Here is a 25661-nt window from a genome sequence, read left to right as displayed (position 1 = left end):
GACCCAGGGCACACTGAGTCAAAAAGCATCAAAAAGCTGGCAAAAAGTGAGGGGGTTACTGCAACAGAAACCTGCTTTCCTACACAGATGAACTGCTTAAAACTGCTTACAGTGTCCTTTGCAGTGCAATCTCTCACGAGAGACAAGATGCTCCATCCTCCTGAAGGTGTACACTGTGTTGGCGGTTTAATACATAAATCACATAGGCGGTAGGAGATCGAGGCCTTTGTCAGAGCTGGTGAAGAGCTTCTGGTATTTTTGCTTGAAAAGATGGATCGCGGTCAGGGTGGAAAACCTCCCCTGTAAGTTGAACCGCACTGCAGACTGGTACTCCAGCCAACTGAAAGATTTCAGTGCTTGGACGTTGGACTTAAAGATTTTCTGGTTGATAATGGACAAGTGGGTCCAAGGCAGGACTGGGAATCCTAAAGCAGCCCTGGTTAATTTTCTGGGATGCCTCCCGCCCTTCCTGGATCGCAAGCGTGAAGCACTGTTGCTTAACAAAACCAGCCCCCAGTGCTGCTGCTTTTGTTGCTGGGGGCCAATATTGCAGCATCGCTGCAAATCCGGCCCCCAGTAACAAAATCGTGCCCCACCGTTCCAAAACGGGCCGCCACCCTTCCAGTCTCGATGCCAGCTACGGCCAGTCCAGACCTGAATGGTGCCCATGCAAGGTGGATGATTTTAATTCCCACCTGGACTACCAGCTTCCACGCCTTTTTAGCTGCAGGCTGGATCCCCTGGACATAGGAATGGACACCTTTCAACTGGACTGGAGACGGGTGCGGGGATACACGTTCACGCCATTTTCCATGATCACCAGAGTTACTTATTATTTTTTTTCTTTTATTTGGAAAGTTTTTTATAGCGCTGGCTAGACTCGGAGGTATCAGAGCGCTTTACATGAGGATCAGCAAGAAACAAGTTACAAAGTTACATCAGTTACTAGAGTATGGTAAAAACAAAGGAAAAAGAAAACAGTGTTTCACAGTAAACATGAGTATCTAGAGAAAAAGAAAAACAGTGTTTCATAGTAAACAAGAGTATCTAGAGTAAAGTATGACTACGACAAATCAAGAAACAGTGTTACACAGTCAAAAGGAGTTAAAAGAACAAGGAATGACAAAGACACATGTCCTGTGGGACAAAGAAGGTAGGGAGGACAGAAAAAGGGGCAAGGAAAACAGTACGGGTCAGAGCAGCTCCACCGGGCATCGGTTATGTTGTTCGTGCTCCACAGTCAGGATAATTAAATTATTGGTTCCTTTAGAAGATTATGAATTACATCAGTTACAGGAGCATAAATGACACAGCCTAGCATAAGTTACCAGGAAAGAGATACAAGAGCAAGTCATGAGAGCACAAATATGGTGGAGGGGGAGGGGAATTGAGCCCGTAACTGGGCAAAGGACAAGTCAAGCACACCGGCAATGACTACAGTAAAAACATCATGAGACAAAGTCAATGTTCACACTCCAACCAGACCGGACGAGGACCAGGAATCCACCTAGTCCGGGGCCCGCCCCGAACACCGCGCTGGGGCACCATGGCTGTGGAGAGCTCCGGAAAGGGGGGGGGGGGGGGGGAGGGGGGGGGGGTGTAGAGGATGTCTCAGATGGATCATCGCTGACGAAAAAGAGAGATAGGCGTCTTCAACAGGTCAACGATCGTCGCATGGGGAAAGATCAGGCCGGCAAACACAAAGTCAAATTGGAAAACACAAGATCCAAACAGATCTTAAAACACCAATCGGGGAGGAAGTAAATCTCGGTCCCAGGAAACGAGAGGGCGGAAAACAAGGAACTCACCGCTCTCTCCCAGGTCATTAGGAATCACTTTGGTAGCACAGAGGGCGGCAACATATCGTGCAGGGCTCTACAGCAGTGTGGGGATTATATGCGCTGCCTTTCGCAGCCCAGTCTCCAGGTATGTGTTGCGATGAGCAGCCTCTTGGGACGTTCACTACACGTGCTTGCCTGTTATATGATAGGGCCTTGCTGCAGTATGGTTCTCAGTGACTCCAACAGTGCTGTCGGGACTGCACATGTGATGCTGAGCTCCCTGCTATCAATAGATGTCTCTTTAATGCCCGTGAGGAGGCGCGAGTTGACTGTTTCAGCCCCAGGGGCCTGGTCCTGTTGGCTCAGAATTTATGCCCCATGAACTCCTATACTATATAGTTACAGTGCAGGTTCCCAGACAGAAGTTGTCCTTGGTTTTGGTCACCCCAATGTGGCGGTCACAAGCTTTGTTTCCAGATCTTCTGGAACTTTCTATGGATTTTCCAATCTGACTTCCCCAGAAACCGTCAATGTTGGCAGATTCCGATGGCAACTTTTATCGATCAATCAAGTAGTATTTATAGAGCACGGCTTGTCACTCGCAAGGGTATCCATGCGCTTGCTGCAGGTCTCATTCGAAGAGCCAGGTCAAGCCCCTTCCTGAAGTCAATCAGCTAGGTCGCAGTGTGGAGGGTGTTCCAGGCTTTGGGGCCGAGATAAGATAAGGAGTGTCCTCCTGTGTGGCAGTGGTGTATGCGAGAGATCTGCGAAAGGGCGAGGTGTGCGGAGCAGAGGTTTCTGGGGAATGGTGGAAGTGTATCCAGTGGTTCAAGTAGGCAGGTCCTAGGTCGTGGAGGGCTTTGTAGGCGTGGGTCAGGAGCTTGATACAGCATCTTATGTGGACCGGGAGCCAGTGGACATCTTTCAGGTGCTGGGTGAAGTGGATTCTCTTGAGAATCAGTCTGGAGGCTGCGTTCTGGATCGTCTGAAGTCTTTGAATGAGTTTGTTGGTGCTGCCTGCATAGAGTGCAATGCTGTAGTTCAATCGGCTGGTGATGAGGACATGCGTTACTGTCTTCCCGGTGCTGGTGGGGAGCCACTTGAAAATCTTGCAGAGCATGTGGAGCATGTTGAAGCAAGCTGAGGAGACGCCGTTGACCTGAAGTTTCATGGAGAGTTCACTGTCTAGGATGATGTCGAGGTTGTGGGCGTGGCCTTTCAGCATGAGGGCAGCTCCGTGTTCTAACGGCCTCCAGGAGTTGTTCCAGAGGGTGGTGTGTTTGCCGAAGATGCGAACTTCTGTCTTGTCCGTGTTACGTTTTAGGCAGTTGTCCTTCATCCATGTTGAAATGTCCTTCATGCAGGAGGTGAAGATTATTCCACCTGATGGAATTTGGGTAACATCCTTCCCACCCTTGGTTTTTTGTCCGGACTTTTAATGTTGGTACGAGTATGTTCTTTTAGTTACATTTTAATATTGCACCGATACACATCTGAAGTGTCTTCATTTTTGCAATGCTATTGGTGATTTGATATGACATAAGTACTTTTAGAGATGTTAATGACCATAAGTACCTCAAGATACTGGGTATTTCTAGTCTCCTTGCAAGTAATGACCAGAAGAAAGAATTCCAAGGAGCGTTTAACCTACGTAGGATTTTCGCATGAATAAAGAGGAAGCGCTGTTCCTTGAAGAGGATTTTATGGGGAGACTGAGCTATATGATTGGTAGACTTTTAAGTTTGCTTGGACTCATGGGATTTGAAGTCCCTGTTTTGTTTGGATTGTTATATGTGGTTAGGCTATTGTAGAACGAGAAGCATAAATGTCTCCGTGTCAATCACAGAATAGAAACTTTCCTTCACGATAGCTAGAAAATGTTTCATCAACAGTTGCAAATTTCCTCCCCATCCCTTTCCTTTCCCAGCAACTGGGTCAATTACTGATGACTGTCTTTTTGTGTGGCAAGGCCTTAGATCCCTTCGCTGGGAAGCAGAGCAAATAGCTTGGCCCAGTAGGGAAGGAACAAAGGCCTGGAATCAGATTATGAGCTGATACAGGGATGTGCATGACAGTAGTCTCACTCAAGTAGTCTCACTCATGCAGCCTCCACACGCTTGTGCTCACAAGTTCAAGTGTAAATAGCCCAGTGCCTTTTACCCTAGCTGCATAGCGGTAGCCTTATCATAAAAGGCAGACTCTAGTGGTTAACATGGTCAGACCAATTACCATTAATTTACATGAAAGGAAACTGGCTCCCATTAAAAGTCTAAAAACCATATTCAATTGTGAAAAATTCTGGGGAACTTAATAGGCGGAACCCAGTTGCTATAAAAGCTCTGCCTCACCACAGAGTTCAAATTATGAATGACAATAACTTCAACTCACTATAACAGAACTCAAGAAAGAGATCCATTCAGAATCTCCCTTGCCACTGCTTCCACACAGATCCATAATTGCTCTGAAGCCCAGCAGAGGAATTAAACTTACATGGATGACAGTGCAATTCAAAGCCAGTGGTGGGCTTAATTCCAGAAACCTGTCTCGCCAAAGCAGGAACTAAACAGGAGAATATCAGGGACACTGCTCTCTTTATGAGAACAATCTGGGAAGGTGGAGCAGCATTCTCACCATTTTCGCTGGATTCCTGAGATGGAAATGGGACACCCCTAAAGTGAGGACACTAATAAAGACGAGGGACATGGAGCTAATGTACTATATTAATTACAAAAAGTCAATGAGCTGAACTGAAAGCCATTGTTCTATTTATGTAGAAGTACAAGGCGCTCTTGATGCCCAAGTTGTAAAGGCATGAGGAAATGAAAAAATATGGGACTGAGAATCTTCTAAATCAAATGAAATTCTGGCAGACCCTTTGGGATAGGGCACTGCCTCAAGACAATCTTGTCCTGATAGAATACAATGTACACTACTGAAGCACATAGGCCAGTGTATAGAATTCATCATGGGGTGTTGAGTTTAGACCGAACACTCTGTGAACAGAGTGAATCTTGGATCACTTAAATCTGCTTGACAACAAGGTTGATAGACCCGAATTAGTGGCACTGCTCTGATCTAGACAGTACAAACCTACAACTAATACAGTCCACAACAATGATCTAAAAAAGGTCAGACACCAGAGGTTTCCACATAGAGGTAAAAGATGGTGAAAAGTGATTCAAAGGCTGGGTTAATTTGGGGTGTCAGCGATTAATATTTATTCACAATGGATTACAAAATCCAAAAGTACAGTAGTTCCAGTAAACTTGTTCACTTGTATGCATTATTTAATTTCACTCATGTTCTAAAACTTACTTCTGACTACATAAACAAGAGAGCAGGACTGCACCATTACTGAAAATATTATTTATTTATCACCATAAGAGGATTCAAAGCTATCTAGTTGACTACAAGAAATAAAGCAAAGGATAAAAAATTATCAATCGCAAGTTACACACCTGTAACACCTTTTCTTCGACGTTTCCTTCTTCGACCTCGTACTCGAAAATTTGCTAGGCTTTTAATTTCAACATTTTTCTTCTGTAACTCTTGAAATTTCTGAGAGAGAAATGAAGAAAAAAGAATTTATGATTATGAAAAATCAAGGCATTCAGCACCACTACACATAGTTTGAGAGCATAATTATCGAGCTGAGGCTCATGTACATTTCGGAGTTTGATGTACGTCTAACTAGAACTTCCATTTACAAAGACTATAACTGCCCTTCTACGAACTTGATCTTCTGAAGTTGATGCATTTCAGCTCTACAATAGTACCATCTGACATCAGTGTTTTAAGGCTTGATTTCCCATGCTATTGAGAAGGCCTCCGCCATAAAATCTGCATAGGGCAAACTTATCTTGTAAAGCCTAGCTCCTCTATTCTTTAATGTAGCAGATTTTAACAACCTGTTTAAGAAGAGTTGAGGAGCGAGACAGGTTTTGTTTTCCTTTTTCCAACCACAAAGACTGCAGACCATAGAAATGGTCGCTACTACCTATTTGACAGTGTTTTCTTTTTACAATTTTTTCTTTAAGCATAGGTTATGCATATGGCGGGCCACACTTCAATCAGTTTACATACAGGTACAGTTACTGGCTTTCACTAAGTCTTCTTCAAACATCTCATCAGAAGCCAAGATGTTTTCTCAAGTTAGTTTATTTCCTACTGAACGTTCAACGAGGTTCCTGGTGGAATTCTGACTCAATCAGATCATACATTAAATCACTTAGCCAGGACATTTTTTTTTTAAATTGTATTTCTTCTAAAGGATGGAAACTATATTCAACGATGTTAGAATACTTTACAAAGCATACATGGAAACCCTACATTAATAGCTTAAATGAATACAGCGGTACAACAAAGCTAAAGTTGATCTGGCAGGTAGTTACATCAATTGTGTGCAATATTAAAATGATCCTCAATTTACAGTTTTGTAGTTACTGCCCCATTTTGCACTAGCTTTGCCAGGGTTCACCTCCTCAATCATAGTCCAGCCTAAATCTGGAAGAATGCAGGAAGTCAAGAGTGTGGAATTTAATAAAATACCTACTTGTCCATGGGACAGGTTGCTTCATAAATCTACTTGTACTGTAACAAAATCTACTTGTCCCTTTGGAGTCATGTAGTGTGGCGACAAATTATGGCAGCAATGTCATTATATAAGAGCTCTGATATAGCCTCTCCGATAATGTCAGAGCTCATACCATAGTAGAGTTTGAATATTATCAATTATTTTATTTTGCCACCTTTCCGCAGATCTACAGACTAGGGCTAGAGGAAGCGGTAAGCAATAGTTCCATTGTTGGAATGCCCTTATGGGTCTTTGCAAAGCTATTAACTTGCATGTTTTATGGGTTTTCATCAGCTCTGCTCTAATATTTTTCTAATTAGAGAAAGGTTGGAAATTGACCCCTGTCTGACAAGGGCAGAAGTAAAGCTTCTTCTAGGGTTAGGGGAAAAAAGTGGTCAGTGGGAAAGGGAACTTCTTACCATTCAACAGATTTTCGCATTAGCAAATTTGCTCGTGCTAAAATGCAGTTGACAAATATTTTCTAGGAGTACAATTTCCTGGTCTACTTCTGTTAATTCTTGTGGATCCATGAAAGCCGTAAATCTGCACTAACACAAGGACATATACCATAGGTGCACTTTTGTGACTTTCTTTAAGAATTGGGTCCCTATTTAGGTCTGGCGTTAACCAAGACCTTTTGTTTTTATTAAAATATTTCTCTCTCGGAGGAGCCTAGCGCGAGACCAAGATGGCTGCGTGAGCTTTGAGCTCCCGGGTCCCTCGCGCCCTCCGTCAATTATCCTGTTCTTCATCCTGTCTCCTATGCACGGTATCTTGTAGATGAGTCATCGTGGGGACGATTGACGCTGTCCGGGCCAAAATCGCCCGCCGGGGACCGGAGTTGTGGACGATGGCGGATTGCGGCCTACATCTGAGGGATGCCAGGGGCTCGCGTTGGCAAGATGCCCGGCCTCTAATTGAACAACAGCGGGCCAGCGGGGTGTGAACGGGCGGATGGAGACCGTCGCACTTTCACTTTCACTTTCTAGCCCTGTGTTGGCTCCGGCCTGAGAGCGCTTCCTGAGGCTCCACGGACATCTGGAGGACTCGTGCCCGCCCTGGTCGTTGAGTGACGGTCCGGCCTGTCTCATTTAGCTGGGTGAGGGACGTTTCTCCGTAATTGTCTACATCGAGTCTGCAATGTCGGCCAAAGCAGAGGCTGACAAGCCGAAACTCAAGGCTACCAGGCGGGGAGGTTATACCCAGTCCAACAATATGGATCGATATGCCCAGCAGAAGGGGTCCCCTGGTGGATCGGGACAATCGCTGGAAGTACAGAAAGCTGACCCGGCCCCGGCCTCGGAGCTGTCGTTGCAGGATGTTATGGGGGCTATAGAGGGGATGCAAGCGTCGATCGGGCGACAGTTTGATGCCTTGGCACAAAAAGTGGATACTATTTTGGTCGATGTTAACTTGATACGCGCGGATTTGGCCAAAACCAATGAGCGGGTCAAGTCCCTGGACCTCAAGACTACTGGCCTTGCAGATGATGTTTTGGGACTGCAAGCGGAGGTCGAGAAGCTGCGGACTGCTAGTGATTTCTCTGCCCATCGGCTGGAGGAATTTGAAGGTCGGGCCAGGCGCAACAACGTGCGCATTACTGGAGTCCCGGAATCCTCGGAGGAGCGCTCAGTGGACCTCCTCGTCGAAGACTTGGTGGTGAACCATCTTGAGCCTAAGGGCCTTGGAAAGTTTTTTGCGGTAGAACGTGCTCACAGGGTACCTGGCGGGAGGCCTAAGGCGGGAGCTCCCCCGAGGCCGATTGTCGCCCGGATCTTTCATTTTCGAGATCGGGACGCTATCCTGCAAGCATCGAGGGTGGCGGGCCCGGTTCCTTTTCAGAACGCCTCTGTGAACTTCTATCCTGACTTCACCCAGATGGTGCAGAAGCAAAGGCAGTCTTTCCTGGGGGTTAAGAGACGCCTTAGGGAGATGGATTTAAAATACGCTATGCTTTTCCCTGCCAGACTGCGTGTGGTGTATGAGGATCGGACTTTCTTCTTCGACTCGCCTGAAATGGCCGGAGAGTGGTTGGACGCTCTGCCACGGAGGCGGACCAGCGGGGACTGTACCACGGGAAAGGACAGTGACCGGGCTGAGCAGGAGTGATGCCCCGTGTGTTAGGTCTATTTATTTTTGCCCCGGACAATGACTTGTGGCTAACTGCATTAATGAGGGGGTGGCGGAGGGCCGTTCGGAGCGCTTTCCTCCCTTGGGGTTCTTTTTGTAGATTTGTTTATGATAGGGCGACAGGCACACTGCAAGTTGGGGGGGCTTTGTAAGCTGACGCAGGGGTGCAGGGAGGGGGGTGGACATGGGGTGTTGGGGGGGGGTTTTCTTGCAAGGCGTAGTAATTGTTGTCAGGATGGTTTGGTGGTGGTTTTTCGGGGGGGGGGTGAAGATCTCTTGGTGTTTGGGGATGGGGGGTAGGGGCCTTAATATTATTAGCTGGAATGTTAATGGCTTGAGTGATCGTATTAAGCGGGGGATCGTCTTACAGTTCCTGAAGCGGGCTTCGCCTGACGTTGCCCTATTGCAGGAGACACATCTTATAGGCAATATGTGCTATGCACTCAATAGAAAGGGCTACAAATTCATTGCCCACTCGGGCTTTTCATCGGGCTCCAGGGGAGCGGGCATACTTGTGCGAGCCTCACTGCCACTAGAGGTTGATTCCACCATTGTTGACGATAGGGGGCGGTTCGTAGCTGTGGCGGGGACGTGGGAGGGTAGAAAGTTGGTATTGGTTTCTGTGTATGTCCCTCCGGCCCTGCAGGCCTCCACGTTTGCGGATCTGGGCAGGGCCTTGTTGGAACTCCCTGAGGGACTGCTGGTGGTGGGGGGAGATTTCAATGCTGTTGGTTCTGGGCTGCTCGATAGGCACCCACCCAGGGATACCGGGGGGGCTAAGAAGTGGCTTCCTGATTTCATAGACACTTTTGGTTTTGTGGACTGCTGGAGGCTCCGGCACCCCACTCAGAGTCTGTATACCTTTCACTCCGGGGCGCATGGGAGTCTCTCCCGGATTGATTATGTGCTCACCCTGGCTGCGAATGCCTCGCTAGTTTCTGAGGCTAGGCATATGGCACGCGGCATATCTGACCACTCTCCGGTGTGGGTCCGTTTTGATATTGGCCGGGTGGGAGGGGGTAGGGTTGCTCCCATTAACCCCTGGTACTTCCGTGACCCCAAGACGCGCAGGGCGCTGCTGAAGGCAGTTGATCACTATTTCCAGGAGAATCAAGATTCGGTTGATTCGGCGGTGTCTCTGTGGGAGGCGTTTAAGACCGTATTGAGAGGGGAGGCCCTCTCACTGGTAGTGGCCGCCAAGCGACGGAATGATGCCGAGGTGGTGCAGATTGAGGATGAGATTGCGGCTTTAGAAGTGACCCTGGAGGAGGGGGTGGCAGCGGATACGCTGCATAATCTGAGTTTGAAGCAGTCGGAGTACAGGGATTTGGCGGAGAATGCTGCCAAGACCCTTAGCAGGGAGCAGCAGGGCCGTCTGTATGATGTTGGGGATAAGGCCGGGAAACTGCTAGCTTGGTTGGACAAAAAAGAGCGGGTCAATAGAGTGGTGCCGGAGTTAACGACGGAGGAGGGAGCGGTTGTTACTGACCCCGACGGTATAGTCCAGTGTTTCTCGGACTATTTCCGCGTAGTGTACACCTCGGTTTCGGACAGGCCGACTGCCGACTCGTGTGACCTCTTGCGTGATATTGCTCTGCCTTGCCTCTCTGATGTAGATAGGGACGACCTGGATGGTGATATAACGGTTGATGAAGTGGCGGGTGCTATTCGGCCGTTGAACTCGGGTAAGGCCTCCGGTCCGAACGGTTTGCCTATCGAATTGTACAAGCTTTGTCCGGATAAGATCGCTCCTCACCTGCGCGCCATGTTCGTGGAGGCGCGGGTGAACGGGTATCTGCCGCTTGATCAACGACTGGCAACCATAGTGGTGATACATAAGGACGGTAAGCCTCGGGACAAGTGTAGTTCCTACCGGCCGATATCGCTTCTTAATGCTGAGCCGAAAATCCTCGCTAAGATCCTGGCGAACCGCTTGGTCCGGGTGCTTGAGGACTTGATCCACCTGGACCAATCGGGCTTCATTCCGCATCGCAACACTGCATTGAACCTTAGGCGCCTCCATGGTGTGATTGCTAGGGTGGACACGCTGCGGGAGCCGGCTATTGTGGCGTCTCTTGACGCCACGATGGCGTTTGACACGGTGGAGTGGGCATACCTGTGGGCGGTACTAGCCAAGTTCGGCTTTGGACCTGGATTTGTTGACTGGGTGAGGTTACTTTATGAGGGTCCCCTCGCTAGTGTTGTGGTAAACGGGAGGGCTTCCAGGCCGTTTCCACTTGGGAGGGGCACCCGGCAGGGTTGCCCCCTGTCGCCTTTGTTGTTCGCCCTTGCTCTTGAACCGCTTGCAGCGTGGATACGATGGCATCCGAGTATACGTGGCCTCTGATGGTCGCCCGACTATGAGGATCGTATCTCACTTTACGCCGACGACATCCTATTATACCTCGCCTCGCCCCAGAAGTCTCTCATAGTGGTTTGCGACGTCTTGACTTCTTTTGGTAGGAACTCGGGCCTTGTTATCAACTGGGGTAAGTCATATCTGTATGTACTGTGTGGCGATGTTCCGCCTGTCCCCCGAAACTGTTCGATCCAGATCGCCCAGCAGGGCTTCCGGTATCTGGGGATCTACATCTCCACTGACCCCATCCTGCGATATGAGAAGAATCTGCTCCCCCCCCTGGCGCGTCTGCGGCGGGATGGCGGAGGCTGCCACTCTCTCTCCTCGGACGAGCCGCGTTGTTTAAAATGATGTCTCTTCCCCGTTTCCTCTATGCCTTGCAGAATACTCTTGACTGGGTCCCGACTAGTTACTTTAGAGAGGTCGAAAGCCTCCAACGCTCGCTATTGTGGGACGGGCGACCGCGCATAGCGATCGCTAAGTTGACGCTTCCGTGGTACGATGGTGGTATTGCGCTTCCGGACATTCGCAGATACTACTGGGCTACCCAGTTGTGCGCGATTAATCATGGCGTCTATGGCTCGGCGTTGAGCCCCGGCTTCGCTATGGATCGGTGGCTGCTGCGTGGCGGTAATTACCACAGAGCCTTGTACTCGAAGTCGTTGGACTTGTCCCTTACGGGGCCCACTGGGGTGGCGGTGCGGGTGTGGGAGTTGGCGACGGACTCCCTGGGTTGGAGGGGCAGACTTACCCTTGCTACCCCGCTGTTTGACTCGGATATCCTGGGGAAGCTTTGGCATACAAAAGGGTTCGAGAAATGGGATTTGATCGGTATCTCAAGGGTGGGAGACTTGCTGGCTCGGGGCAAGGTGAAGTCCTTTGAGGAGCTGCAGAAGGAGTATGAGTTGGGGAACACTGAGTTTTTCCGCTATGCCCAGGTGCGTCACGCCTTGCGGTCGGTCATTGTAGAAGGTGAGAAGGTGCCTGCGTCCTCTCCGTTGGAGGACCGAATTCTGGATGGCCATATGCCGGAGAGCACGATCTCTCTCATCTATAAGAAGCTGATTAATGTCCGGGCTGACCTTCTTCGTGGGTTGCGGGATCAATGGACTAGGGACGGCCTCGAACTGGATGATGAGGACTGGCAATATGCAGTTTCCTCTCCTAAGGAGGTTGCGATTCCGTCGCGTCTGCGGCTGGTGCAGCTCAAAATACTTCATCGAGTCTACGTGACAGGCCCTAGGTTGGTCCGTATGGGTTTTTCTGAGGAGGGTTTATGTAAGCGAGGCTGCGGCATGGTGGGCACCTTCCTACATATCATCTGGGAATGCGGCGTGATTGTGGAGTTTTGGAGGAGAGTCCATGCAGTGATGGGGGAGGTGACGGGCATTGTCATGCAACCGGAGGCGCGGTGTTGTCTTTTGAACGTCTGGGGTCCTACCGATCTCGATGACGCACAAACTCAGTGGGTGACCCTGGGGAACATGGTGGCTAAGCGGGATATTGCGCGCCTGTGGGGCTCAGCAGTGCCTCCCGCGCTGGCATCGTGGAAGGAAAATATGGACTGGAGCATGCTCAGGGAAAAGACAGTGTATTGTGCTAGAGGGCGCCCGCGGAAATGGCATGCAGTATGGGGGCGATGGAACCACTACAGAGGGGACATCTGTCTGCCCCCTGATCTGGATCAGCCAGAGGAGCAGCTTTCCCCTTGACGTTCTTTCCGGCTATGTTTGTATTGTTGATGACTGATTGCCTGTTGTGGGTCTCTGCTTTCCCCCTCCCTCCTCTCATTATAGTGTTGTCTCTGGTAGATGAATGGGACTAACTCCCCCTGATGGGCACCCCTCATGTGCACTCGAAGCTTAACGCCTTGCAAGGGTTTGGTTTGTGTTGGTGTTTCTTTAAAATTGAACCTTTTATCTGATTCTCCTGTCGGTTCAGTGCGAATGCATTTCAATGTTGCTTCACCTAAGCTGCCGAACCTCCGGGTTGTCGGCTGAATAGCTGTGTTCCGGATAAACTGAATAAAGGTTTTAAAAAAAAATATATATATATATTTCTCTCTCTTGCTCTCTCTCTTTCCCTCTCTCTAATGGCTCATTTCACTGAGAGTGACAGCCTTCTGCTCTTTCACAAGGACCATATTGGCATGCAAAGCAGTTTGGTTCAGTGTCAGGAACTACTGTGGCAATGTGTGGTTTTTGAGACAAAAAATATTTTTAACTTTTGCGAATGTTTGTTATAATGAGAAGAGCCCGGCAGCTTCTATAACAGTAAAGTTTTACAAAAACTATGTCAGAGCATGATGAATTGACAAAACCAAAAGGCCGACCACCAATGTCATCCCTATTGAATTTACCAAGGCTAGTTGATTTTGATATGCACTTCTTGCTCCATGAAAGAAAAATGTGTGACACGGCACTGGCGCAGGACCAATATATAAAGAATGGACCAGGACTGAACTGTCTGTACAGCTAAACTGGAATAACTTGGTAACTTTGTAATGAGATTCCAAAAGACAGGTTTATCCCTAGTTAAGAGACATATTATACTAAATGAGACCCTACATACCCCACTCTGATTGGCATTCTAAACTGAGATAAAATTAATTGACACAATGAGCACCTAGTTGTAACTACACCTCCGAGATTGGCGCCATACTAGTTAACTAACCTAGCACCATAGGATACAAACTACACCTCAGAGATTGGCGGCATATTAATTTGATGCCAACAGCGTTAATGTATTGGCCTCTGTATGTGTGTTTGTTTCTTTAATATCAGCTGCTATTTGCAATTTAAAGGGCACGTTTAACTACGAATTAAGGAGGATAAAGATGAGAGGAGAGGTGTCGCCCTTTGTCTGTCTGTGCATGATGTGCATAATGTGCAAGACGTTCTTGAGTCGATAAACTGGCAGACATCAAAGGCCAATGTGGGTGTACCCCTCCACTCGTGCCCTGCTTGGCTCGCACAGCAGAGCCTTGACACCCATGTTTTTCTGTGCTATGCCCAAGGTCAGTTTTCATGTCCACCCCTGCCAAAGGCCTTTCGTGCTTACAGTTGCACTGGCCGCAGCTTGATCCTTTCTTGTGCTTGTTTTTAGCGAGCATATTGAATACCTTTGAGGTGAGTTTGCCCTATAAAAATAAAGCAGCGCATGTCCAGGCCTGTCTGCACAGACACAGCCAGCATCTACTTATCTAGGTGCACAAAGTTCCTGTGCGCCACCAGTGCTCACATGAGGGGCTAAAGAAAAACCTTTTAACTACCCGACCCGTCCAGTCAATTATGGGCTACATGCGCCTTTATTTTCAGAAGGACCAATGAAGTGCTATTTGAAATAGTCAACAATTTATTGGACTGCACAGAACGAAGTATGTAGTGCGACAAACATATTCAAAGTGCCTTCAAAGCTAATCCCAAACCCTCAGGCTCATCGCCAAATAACTGTCCCACAAAAACATTGTAAATGATCAATCCTGAGGTAATTGGATATCTAACCTGGTCTATTCAGAAGATACTTTTTCATTAATGTGGATCACGTAGTCACAGAAGCAAGCTACCTCAGTTCGGCTTCTCTAATTCTAATCCAGACATTCATTTGTAAAGCTGGAGACTTGAAACACCATGTTCAAATAACCTGCGTTACATCCTTACCATCCGATGACTGCTCAGTTACTTGTGCACTAAAGTGAGCCTTATTGTATGCTGGATTGAGATGTTTGTGAATGTAACTGTAAAACTAGAGTTGTTCAGTTAGCCATTATGATAGTGTTGCACTCTGGTTGTTTGTACATTCCAAAAGTCACATTTCAAGCACACGTTTTTTTTCTGTTAAGGAAATGCTTTGTTAATATTTCTGGCTTTCAAAACTGGTTGCGATTCCAGCTGTGTGTTTACTCTTCTAGTGTACATTCATTGTCATATAGCTGGGGCTGAACTGAGGTGGCGAAGTGAGCAAAAGAATCATGATGGATTCAACCTAGGTCTGTGCCTGGGGAGGAGAATGTCTGTAAATTTTCAGCGCTCAGTCCACCATCTCCTTGTGTTTGCTTTATTGTTTTATAGGCCAATCTTAAATCCTATGATATTATTGACTAGATTAGAACTAGATTCTTGAAAGATGGCAGCCATTATTTTCAACACGGCTTGGGCAACAGTTTGATTTCCCAACCATTTTAGAGGTTTCAGAAACGTTGTCCTCCAAATGAATTAGAATTTCCCATGGGCAATGTTGGCGTGGTGCTTCCACCTTCAGTGGCATGTTTTCCGCGTGCCACACTGCTACCTTATTTAGGTTGCCTGTCTCTGATCCAGTCAAAAAGGCTTCAGTGTCATAGAAGAGCAATATGTGGTTGTTTATGTGATTATCTCTTGATTGCTTCCAGTTCAAATAAGTAGATTAAAAATGAGACAGACATTGATTTGTTTTTTTAGGAAAGTAAGCAATCTAGTTTGGCGGGGAAGACCATGGCATGGAAATGTAAGGGCCTTCTGATAAAGGATGGAATATAATTGTGGGTTCTGGACAGCTCACTTGGCATCCTGAGTCTGCCAGAGCCAGCATCAATGCAGTTATTACTTCTGTCCCACCTTGTGCTCAGAGCTCTGATTTCACATGGTTATCTACTACTCAAATCCTGAAATGTTACTGGAGAGAATGAAGACTGTAAGCAAGGTGTAAGATTGTTAAACTTCGTATCTCATGTTCTTCCTATCTCTAGATTTCCACATTTCTTCATTTTCCCGGAAGGCAAACAGAAACTCAAAATAGATAAGTTTATAATTCGGAAGCAAAAAGCTGGTGACGATGACATTTGCGAAGAACAAACTGTTGCAGCTACTGAGCAAAGTACGCAAGAATCAACTGAACGGTCTATCTCAGTACATAAGAAGTGTAAAGGGAAAATCATCAATCCCCGTTTATATAATAAAGCTTATATGGAACTGGGGTTCACATTTTCTGGTAATGAAAACCATCCTTGTCCCCAGTGTTTAGTTTGTGGGGAAATACATGCAAATGAAAGTATGGTACCAAATAAGTTGAAACGCCGTTTTACCACAAAACACAGCCATTTGTCAGAAAAACCAGTAGAATACTTTATTGAGCTTGCAAAATCTAAAAGAAAGCAGTCTGCATCATTCACAAAGAGAATAAAGACCTCAGAGAAAGCTCAAAAGGCAAGTTTCTTGGTTGCTCAAATAATTGCCAAAAATAAGGAACCACACACTGTTGCCGAAACCACCATAAGGCAATCTTGCTGTGCTATTGTTCGAACAATGTTTGGCCCAGAATTTGAGATTGAAGTTAATAAAATCCCTTTGGCAGATAACACAATTGGAAGACGGATTCAAGATATGTCTGCTAACGTTAAGCTGCAAATGAAGGATATTTTTCAAGACGACAATATGTCCTTTACATTGCAACTAGATGAATCAACAGATGTCAGTGGGTTAGCTCAATTACTGGTTTTTATACGTTTCATTCATACTGACAAAATTATTGAGCAATTCCTGTGTTGCTTAGAACTTCCATTGAGAACTAGAGGTGAGGATATATTTCAAACTTTAGATTGCTTCATGACGGAAAATGATTTGCGCTGGTTGTCGGGATATGCACGGATGGTGCACCGTCAATGGTTGGCTCAACAAAAGGTTTTATAGCTTTAGCAAAGAAAGAAAATGAAACTATCAGATTTTACTTGCTTTTTACTTCGCGAGGCACTAGTCGCGCAAACAATTGGGAATGAATTAAGGGAAGTTATGGACAAAATGATTCAAATGGTGAATTACATTAAAAGCCAACCTCTTAAATCAAGAATATTTGCTCATATTTGTGAACAAATGGGGGCAAGGTTTAAAAAGATCCTACTGCACACAGACGTTTGTTGGCTCTCAAGAGGTCGTGTGCTTTGTCGTGTATACGAATTGCGTGACATGATGCTTAAACTTTTTGAGGACAATAAGCAGCACGAATTCTGCGGTCTAATTCAAAACAAACTTTGGTACACAAAATTGGCATATCTTGCTGACATATTTGAACATTTGAATAAAATTAACATCAGTATGCAAGGAACATGAGAAAATATCTTAACAGCAGTAAATCAAATTTGTGGTTTCAGAGACAAAATAAAAATTTGGGAAAGGAAAGTGAAAGAAGGCAGTTTTGAAATGTTTTCCAAAACAGATGAGTGCCAGATGAAATGTGATATCAGCCCGCTGATTGTTGACCATTTAACATTGCTCGGAGAGAAAGTTGCTCATTACTTTGCAAATGTTGCAATCCAAGACTATGATTGGATCAGAAATCCATTTCTTTCAACTGCACCTGGGAACTTCTCTCTTACTGAAGAAGAAGAATTAGCTGAAATAAAAAATGATCGAAGTATGTTCACGATGCATGCAGAGGGTGATTTAGACAGCTTTAAGGTTCGTGTTACAAAAATGCATCCAAACCTAGGTAAAAAAGCGTTCAAAATTCTCTTGCAGTTTTCTACTACATACATTTGTGAAGTATCCTTTTCAACAATGACAAACTTAAAGACACTGAAACGTGGATGCTTGAAAATGCTTGATGATGAAATATGACCAGCTGTGTTCATCCTATCAGCCTCATATATCTCATTGAAAAAGTAAGACAAGTGCTGTTGTTTTTATTCACATTTTGTAATTCTTGTGCTATGAGAGACAAAAGAGTAATTTGGAAAAGCAAAGTGGACGAAGGAAATTTTTGAATGTTTTCCAAAACTGCTGAGTGCCAGCTGAAATGTGATATCAGCCCGCTGATTGTTGACCATTTAACATTGCTCGGAGACAACCTTCATCATTACTTTCCAAATGCTGAAACCCAAGACTATGATTGCATCAGTGTCTTTATCGAAAATTCCACCAAATATTGACCAGCTGTGTTCATCTTATCCACCTCATTCATCTCAATAAAATAGTAAGTGCTGTTGTTTTTATTCAAGGTTTTTCATTCTTGCACATATTTACATATTGTTACTCATAAAGGACATCATGTTTTGGAAATGTATGTATGTTATATTACAAATCATACATTTTTTTTAAAAATCAATGAACGGTTTTCGTGAGATATGTTGTGTCCCCATACATTTTGATATTTACAATTTCTATGACATATATGTATTTGTCCTTCTCTCTTATATGCAGTTAATTTTAGATCAAAGTGCTGAATGAAAAACATATGACTCGTCTTATTTTCTGTTGCCTTTTGGCGCGCTGCGCGGAGGAAAGCGGTCCCACCTGAGTTCAATGCGCAGAGACCGGTTGATAAGTTGCAGGATTGTTTTATCACTCACAATTCCCCCTTTCCTGAACGGATTTTTGTATAACTCATATTCAGCAAGGCAGCAGGTGGACTTTGTGCGTGGTTGAAAGGGTTGGCAGTGCGTGCACCTGCCCTTTTTGTGCCGTAAATCACTGGGGCATGTGTCAATGTGTGCATGATTATAGTCTTGTTTCATGCACAAACCTAACCTTGCTTACACTCAGTTTTGCCAGTCACTGTCTTTGTTAGAACAGATTAACAATTGCTTTATTAACCTTCCTGCTTTCTCAAATTTGCTTGGAAATGCACCATTTGCCCACTACTTTTGCAACAATTTCTCGGGGGAGAACCCCCCCGAACCACCCTTAGGTGGTTCGGGCTAGCTCGCTGCGCTCGCGTTACCGTGTCCCAAAAAAACAATTGCCAAAAAGGTGTGTCACCAACATGAAAAGTTTGGAAAGCTGTGGCCTACATAGTAATAGCTATAGTAAAGGCTAACTCCAGTAGGCGTAGAGGGATTGGAACACAATTAACAAGCTCATTATCTCCTCTAATCTAGATATTTTAAAGAAACTAGGGGACATATTTAGAGTAGGGTGTATGTAATGAAATCCAGAAAAAAGCTTACTATGACTAACATCCTCCCAAATTGACTTATTGTGAAAGCAGCACATGCAAGGAGTTCTGCAAAATATTAATGCCAAGGTAGCCACCCAAAGAGGCAGAAATTAAAAGGGAGTATTGTATAGACAAAAAAAAACCATACTCTCGAACATGCACCAGCAACGCTCATTCTCAAAAGTTGCTTCTTTGAGGATGTTAGCTGGGGTTTTGAGATGCACTGTGAGGTCTTTCACTGGACGAACAGACAAGTCTCCAGTTTTGCAGGGAGCCACCCATGTTGTATGCAACCGAAGGCTGGGCGCAGCCAAAGCGTTAAATGAAGGAGAGCAGAACTGCTTGTGGCCACTCTTAGAAGTAATGCCCGTTTCATTTCTGTGTGTAGCCCTAGGACAGTCACCCGGAGGAGTACGCTAGTGACACTACAGTGGGGACAAGGGCCAGAGATCGCAGTGCGTCTCTCCAGTGTGCTGCCCTACTGTGGTAGTGTCCCACCCGCATCTGCAGCTCGCCACCCCTCAGCCTAGCGGTCAAGAAGAAATGGGCCTGGCTCTCTGTGTCACAGCAAATTAGAGTCAGGGATGGCCTATCTGGCATAGTGGATCCCATTACCTGCTGTTTGGAGTGCGGCAATTTAAACCCGCATCTGTGAGGAAAGTTGCAGGGAAGAACAAAACGTCCCGACATGAGTGTTTTGCGCCACTACACAGCTGACAGCTGCCACCATGCCCAATCCTTCATGCTGTCAGTACTGGGCAAACCATAGCAGCGCTGCTTGTCTGGGCCAACAGACAATTCGCCAACTGTGGTGCACTGTTGTCACCTCACCCACCACCCTGCACCACACTGAAACCACTGAGGAAAACATGCGAATGCATGTGACTGGATGTGCATACTGCACATGAAGGATGACCTCCTTGCAAACAAATCTATCCTTTTGACAAGATTGTATTGTTTCTTTGTGTGTTCATCACTTAACCACACTTACTCGAGATATGTGAATATTGCTGCGTTTGTACTGTACTGTGTCTTCGGACGTTAGAAAAACACAATTACATTATTATTTTTTAATTAAGGATGACCTCCATTCTCAGCCTATATAGATCAGTAGAGCATCAATAGCCTGGACACTCCCTACAATGGGGCACCAGAATTCATTGGCCACAGGGCATAGAGATGGCCGCCAGAGAAAGAAGGCCAGTAACAAGCAGCACACACCATCGCCTACAGCGCAGTGTGTCCAAGTTGGCCACTATCTCTTGCTGAACTCATGGAATACAAGTAACAGTGCATCCAGTAAGACTGGTCCATCGGCCCCGTGGTTTGATTAGAATCTTAGATTAAAAAAGCTCAAAAGATCCTGGCATAGGCTCTATCGACCTGAGGACAAACGGTGCTATAAAAAGGACCTGTTTATTTAACATCAAGGACTAAAAAAGGGTCAAGCAAAGTATTTTGCTAATGAAATCGCCATGTCCAACAATAAACCTGAAGAGGTTTTTAAAATCACAAAGAAGTTTATCAATCCTTTCGCCCTTTCCCAGGCCCTGGAAGCCTCTTCGAAACTTTGTTCTCAACGGTCTGATTTTTTCAAGAACAAGATTCTGGGCATTATAGGAACTTTTAAGGCAGCGGGAACTAGCAACTGTGTTGACTCATAAGGGTCAGAGGGCCAAAATGCACCTGCAGCTATTTATAGTAGTGAGCTCAATTAGTCTGGGTGTCAGCCCTCAATAGTTACAACCTCACACTCCTGCTCTCTGAAGGAGTTCATCATCATCTCGTTGGAAGACTCTGAGAAAACTCTCAAAGCTTGGAAGTCCGGTTTTCCTGATGACCCCCTGCCCCCATCAGATTTTAGTTGCCTACGCAAAGGCCATTTATCCTGCCCTGAACTCTCTGCTAAATAACTCACTGTGTCAGGCTATTGTTCCCAGTTGCTGGAAGAAGGTCAAGCTGATTACACTGCTAAAGAAGACCTTCAGCAGACAAGTCCGTCTTGGTCAACTATAAGCAGATTTCTTTGTTGCCAGCATTTTCAAAGATCCCTGAAAAAATAATCAATGTCCAAGTTTCAGTTACCTCGACGCCAATCAGTTGCTGCATCCATCGCAATCAGGTTTTAACCCAGGATAGAGTACTGAATCCATTCTGGCAGAGGTCTGTGATGCTTTTAAACTGGCAGTGGACAATGGCAAGAAAGAAACCTTATTGTTACTGGACCTCAAGGCAGCGTCTGAAATGGTTTCCCACCCAATTCTGATGCAACGCTTGAACAACATTGGGATAGGTGGGATCGCTTTGGCCTGGTTGGGTTCCTTCTTATCAAACAGATATCAGTCTGTGCCGATGCCGCCATTTGAGTCTGCATCCAACTCCCTTAAATTTTGGGTTCCCCAGGGCTCTGCCCGGAGAACAATAGTGTTTAATGTCTACATGTCCCCCTTGGCAACCCTGGTGGAATCCTTTGGACTGCAGGTCATCTCTTAGGCTGACGACACGCAGCTCCTTCTAACTTGGAATGGGAACATCTCCATCGCCCAAAATAGATTTGAAGCGTGTCTGTCAGCAGTGTTTCAGTGGATGTGCTGGAGTAATATCCAGAGCAACATGAGTAAGACAGAAGTGCTGGGTTTTGGACCCCCCTTTGTGGGGTGGAGAAGTTTGGCCCATAAATGCTCCATTTCCTCCGACTCCTGCCACAGTGAGATTCAGAATCTCAGAGTGAAAGGGTGAAGTTCGATGACAACTTGTCCTCAAACCACAGGTGGAGAGTGTAGTTGGGTCTTGCTTTGGCCTTCTCCGGATCCTGAGGAAGTTTTTGTTCTTGCTCCCGGCTCCTTGTTAGAAGATGGTAGTCCATGTCGTCATAACTTCCTGGCTGGAATATACCAATGCATTATACTGGTGGCTCCCTCTGTAACAGCTCAAGAGACTCCATTTGGTGCAGAACTCTATAGCCCAGCTCCTGCTTAACATACCAAGGAACACCTCTGTTCAGCCCCATCTCAAGGAGTTGCATTGGCTGCCAATTCGGAAGAGAGTGAAGTTCAAGGGACTTGTGTTAGCCTATAGAGCTTTCTATGACCTAGGCCACAACTATCTAAGAGACTTCCTCACTATCACCCATAGAGAGCTTTACGTTCTGCTAATGAACTGCTGGCGGTGGTGCCTAAGACGAAGAGGAAGAGATGGGGAGGCGGCTATTTCTCTGTGTTGGCTGCTGCGGAAGGGAATGTTCTTCCTTTGCACCTTCGTGCTGCTAAGGGTGATGGCTCCTTTAAATGCGGCATAAAAACTTGGGACCTGATTCACAAAAGTAATCTGAGACAAAATGATAACTTTACGATTTTCGGTATTTACAAAGTGCATTTAGGAGTTAGGCATATCAGCACCACCTGCCACACAAGACATTCGACCAGCGCCATTGCCTGCGGTTCCCCCAACTGGAGAGGTAGCAACACTTGCCACAATGATCACACTACACCTGTTCAGTGAACTGGCAGATCCAGCCACTTCACAATGGAAAATCATGGTTAAGTGTCCTCATAAGCTATTTTATAGCCATGATGGAGAGACACAGAAAGGTAAAGAGGGGACAGCTGCTGTATTGCACTGTCGAAGAAGTATTCAAATTGTCTGAGAACCTTTCGGGAACTGTGGCAGACTACAAAGCCACAACAGCCACTCAAAATGCCCACTTTGATCTGCAGCTCAACCCAGATTACAGGTGTTTCAAATTGTGGAAAGCCAGGCAGCTGGAAGGGTAAAACATTAATGGATTCCAAGCCAGTCTGAGAGAGATGGCCAGCAATTGCACAGGCGACAACCAACAGAAAGAGGTCAGAGGCTAGGTCATTAGTGTTAAGGAGCTGTAAACAGTGCCAACCAGGCATGAAGCTAGAAGACATATTAATCCTAGTGAGATCGCATGAGCTCTCCAACAGCAGGTCAGAAGTAGCGGAAGTGTAACATAGTGAAAACACTAACACATCTGAGCAGCACTGGTCTAGTACCGGTTAGGGAAGAGGTCGTAGACACAGGATGAGGCAGGTCCCACCACCACAACCAGCAGGGGAGCACTGTGGCACAATGACCCAATGCAGAAACTACCATAGTAGCAAAGAGCCCCGCTCAAAGGAAAACATGCTCCAAGTGTGGCAAAGCAAACCATTTTGTTCAATTATGAAGAGGTGGAGGGGAGGGGCAGAGGCCCCAGAGATGGCAATGCCCCAACTATGAAAGCTCACGCTGGAAGACAACCACCAGCCGACCACCGTCATGGCCACACACAGAAACAGTGACCATGACAACAGTGAAAAGGTCTTTGTGTATCCTACACAAGACAGGGCAAAAACATACCATACAGCAACCCCAACTTATCTGTGAGACATTAGAGGCATGCTAGTAAAAAGAGGTGCATTAAACTGTGCATCGGTCAATGTCCTGGAGATAAGACAATACAAAGCCCTACAGCCCGACCTTCACTGGCCTCAACACGCACTTGAATTCACACATATGGTAGGCAGCAGTCCCTGGTACTGGTAGGCACCATTCAAGTGGTAGTTTGCAACTGAGACATTAACCCCTTCGGTGCTCACGCCGGCTGGGAGCCGTCATGGCACACAGTGGGCGTGTGCTCATGACGGCTCCCAGCCGTCGTGACACCCACCCACGGGGGAAGCGCTGGCGCTCCCCCCGTGGGACATGGATTTCAATGCCTGCACCGGGGAAGGCAGGGGAAGCCCTTCCCCTGCCTCCCCCGCCCCCCCCCCCCCCTCTCCACGTCATCAATGACGTCAGCGCTGGAGGTTTCCCTTAGTTTCCCAACGCGCTGGAAGCCATTTGCTTCCAGCGCGTTGGGAAAGTAAGCGGCAAGTTATGCCTCGTGGAGGATGGAGGGTGGGGGGTGTATTTTCAAAGGCTTCGGAGGAAAGGAAAGGGTTTTCCTTTCCTCCGATGTCTTTTGAAAAATGCATTCCTGCTGCACGATCACGCCTGGGGCGCGATCGTGCAGCAGGAATGCATTTGTGTTTGCGTTCCTGTTTGTTTGGTGGCCCAATTTGTTTCGGGGAGCGGCCCCTTGGGCAAGGGTCGCTCCCCTTGGGGGGAACATTAAGAAGTTGGGTCTGACCCCCTTGCAGGGGGGGGGGGGCAGATCCGTGTAATTTTTATGAAAAAAAGGGGTGTGGCTTTTTTTTTTTTAAATGCCCAATCGTTTTTGGGGGGCGGCCCCTTGGGCAAGGGTCGCTCCCCTTGGGGGGAACATTTTGAAGTTGGGTCTGCCCCCCTTGGTGGGGGGGGGGGTGAGGGGGGTGCAGATCTGTGTAATGTAAAAAAAAAAAAAAAGTGTATGTTTATATTTTATTTTTTTATATGCCCAATATGTTTTGGAGAGCGGCCCCTTGGGCAAGGGTCACTCCCCTTTGGGGGGAAAATTGTGTAGCTGGGTCTGTCCCCCTTGGGGGGGGGGGCAGATCCGTGTTATTATTTTTTTTCAAACGGTGTTTGTGGCCCCACTGGGCCAGTATGATTTTTTTATTTTTTTTAAATGCCCAATCTGTTTTAGGGAGCGGCCCCTTGGGCAAGGGTTGCTCTCCTTGGGGGAGCAATATGTTTTTGGGGAGTGGCCCCTTCGGCAAGGGTCGCTCCCCTCTGGGGAGCATTTATTTTGGCCGTTTCTGACCCCTTGGAAGGGCAGATTAAACAATTTATTTTATTGTATGCCCACTAGGCCACCAGGGATTGTTTTTGTTGTTGTTGGGAGCGGCCCCTTGGGCAAGGGTCGCTCCCCTTTATGGGGTATTTATTGTGGTTGTTTCTGCCCCTTTGGGGGCCATATGTTTTCAGGTCCATCTGTCCCCTAGGGGGGGCAGAAGCCAGTAGATACCAGGGCTGTTTAAATCATGGTGTTGGGGAGTGACCCCTTGAGCAAGGGTTGCTCCCCCTTTGAGGGTGAATTTTTGGGCTGTTTCTGCTCCCTGTGGGGGCAGATCGGCCTTATGCTTTTAGGCCCACCTACCCCCTTTGCTTGGCTGGTGGTTAGTTTGTGGACTAGTGCATTATTTGTATATGTGATTGTAATGTTTTATTTCTCCTTTTTATACTAGTGTAAAGCTTTTGATTCCTGTTTGCGGTTTCGGCAGTGGTTGTTCTGCAGTTTTGCGTAGTTTACTTTTTTGGTAAGAAAAACATTTTTTCTTGTATTTACTCCAAATTAGTATTATTGTCATGCATGAATGAATTTTTTTGTAAGTGGTTTCGTAATGTTAGCATATTTTGTTAGTGTTTTGAGCATGCAATTCTTTTTTAGTGGGATATTGTTGATCCTTACTGCGTCTGTGCAGAGTAGGTGGTGGTGAGTCTAGCTGCTTCTGGCAAGTGAGTGGTATCGTTTTGGAGTATATAGGTCTTTGTGATAAAGAGGCATTTTGTTTATTACTTATTTTTCAAAGTGTTTGTTGTTGACTTGTCTGACAAGTTACCTTTATTAGTAAGGATTATGGCTAGCCGTAGAATGACTGCTCAGCAGGTTGTTGGTATGCTGCTTGAATCTTCCTCTGAGCAGGATTATGAGACTGACAGTGCGTCTGAGGGAGAGGAGGGAGGGGAAGATTCAGGTAGTGAGTTTTCTCTCCACATGGAATCATCGGATGATGAAGATACTCTCAGTTCGGATGAAGGTACCCCCAGTGTGGATGAAGTGCCTGTTTTAGAGGGGGATAATGATGCGCCGATGGTGCAGCAAGAGACATCGGTATTGCACCCTGAGGCTGCAAGGCTTCCTACTGGAAGTGCTGGACTCTGGTTTGATCCAAACATAGTGCAGCCGGTGTTGCCTGCCTTTAGTGTGGGTGTAGAGTGGATTGTGAATTTTTTTTGCCTTTCAGTTGTTTATGGATGATGT

General features: G+C 46.5%; 1 protein-coding gene across 6 annotated transcripts in view; it reads right to left on the bottom strand.

Moving 5' to 3' along the window:
- The window catches only part of FAM204A (family with sequence similarity 204 member A), a 357413-nt gene that overhangs the window by 303389 nt on the left and 28363 nt on the right, over positions 1-25661 (bottom strand). For all 6 annotated transcript variants that reach the window (XR_014960760.1, XR_014960759.1, XR_014960755.1 and 3 more), the window contains exon 2: positions 5240-5339. Coding sequence is in view for 2 of the 6 variants with exons in the window: in XM_085603019.1 (XP_085459145.1) it covers positions 5240-5339 (100 nt within the window). In the remaining 4 variants the exon portion in view is untranslated. The remainder of the gene's footprint in view (positions 1-5239; positions 5340-25661) is intronic.

This window comes from Triturus cristatus, chromosome 1_2, assembly GCF_964204655.1.
Source record: "Triturus cristatus chromosome 1_2, aTriCri1.1, whole genome shotgun sequence".
NCBI classification, from domain to species: domain Eukaryota; kingdom Metazoa; phylum Chordata; class Amphibia; order Caudata; family Salamandridae; genus Triturus; species Triturus cristatus.
Note: the sequence above shows the minus strand (reverse complement) of the source record. Positions and strands in the feature narration are given on the sequence as shown.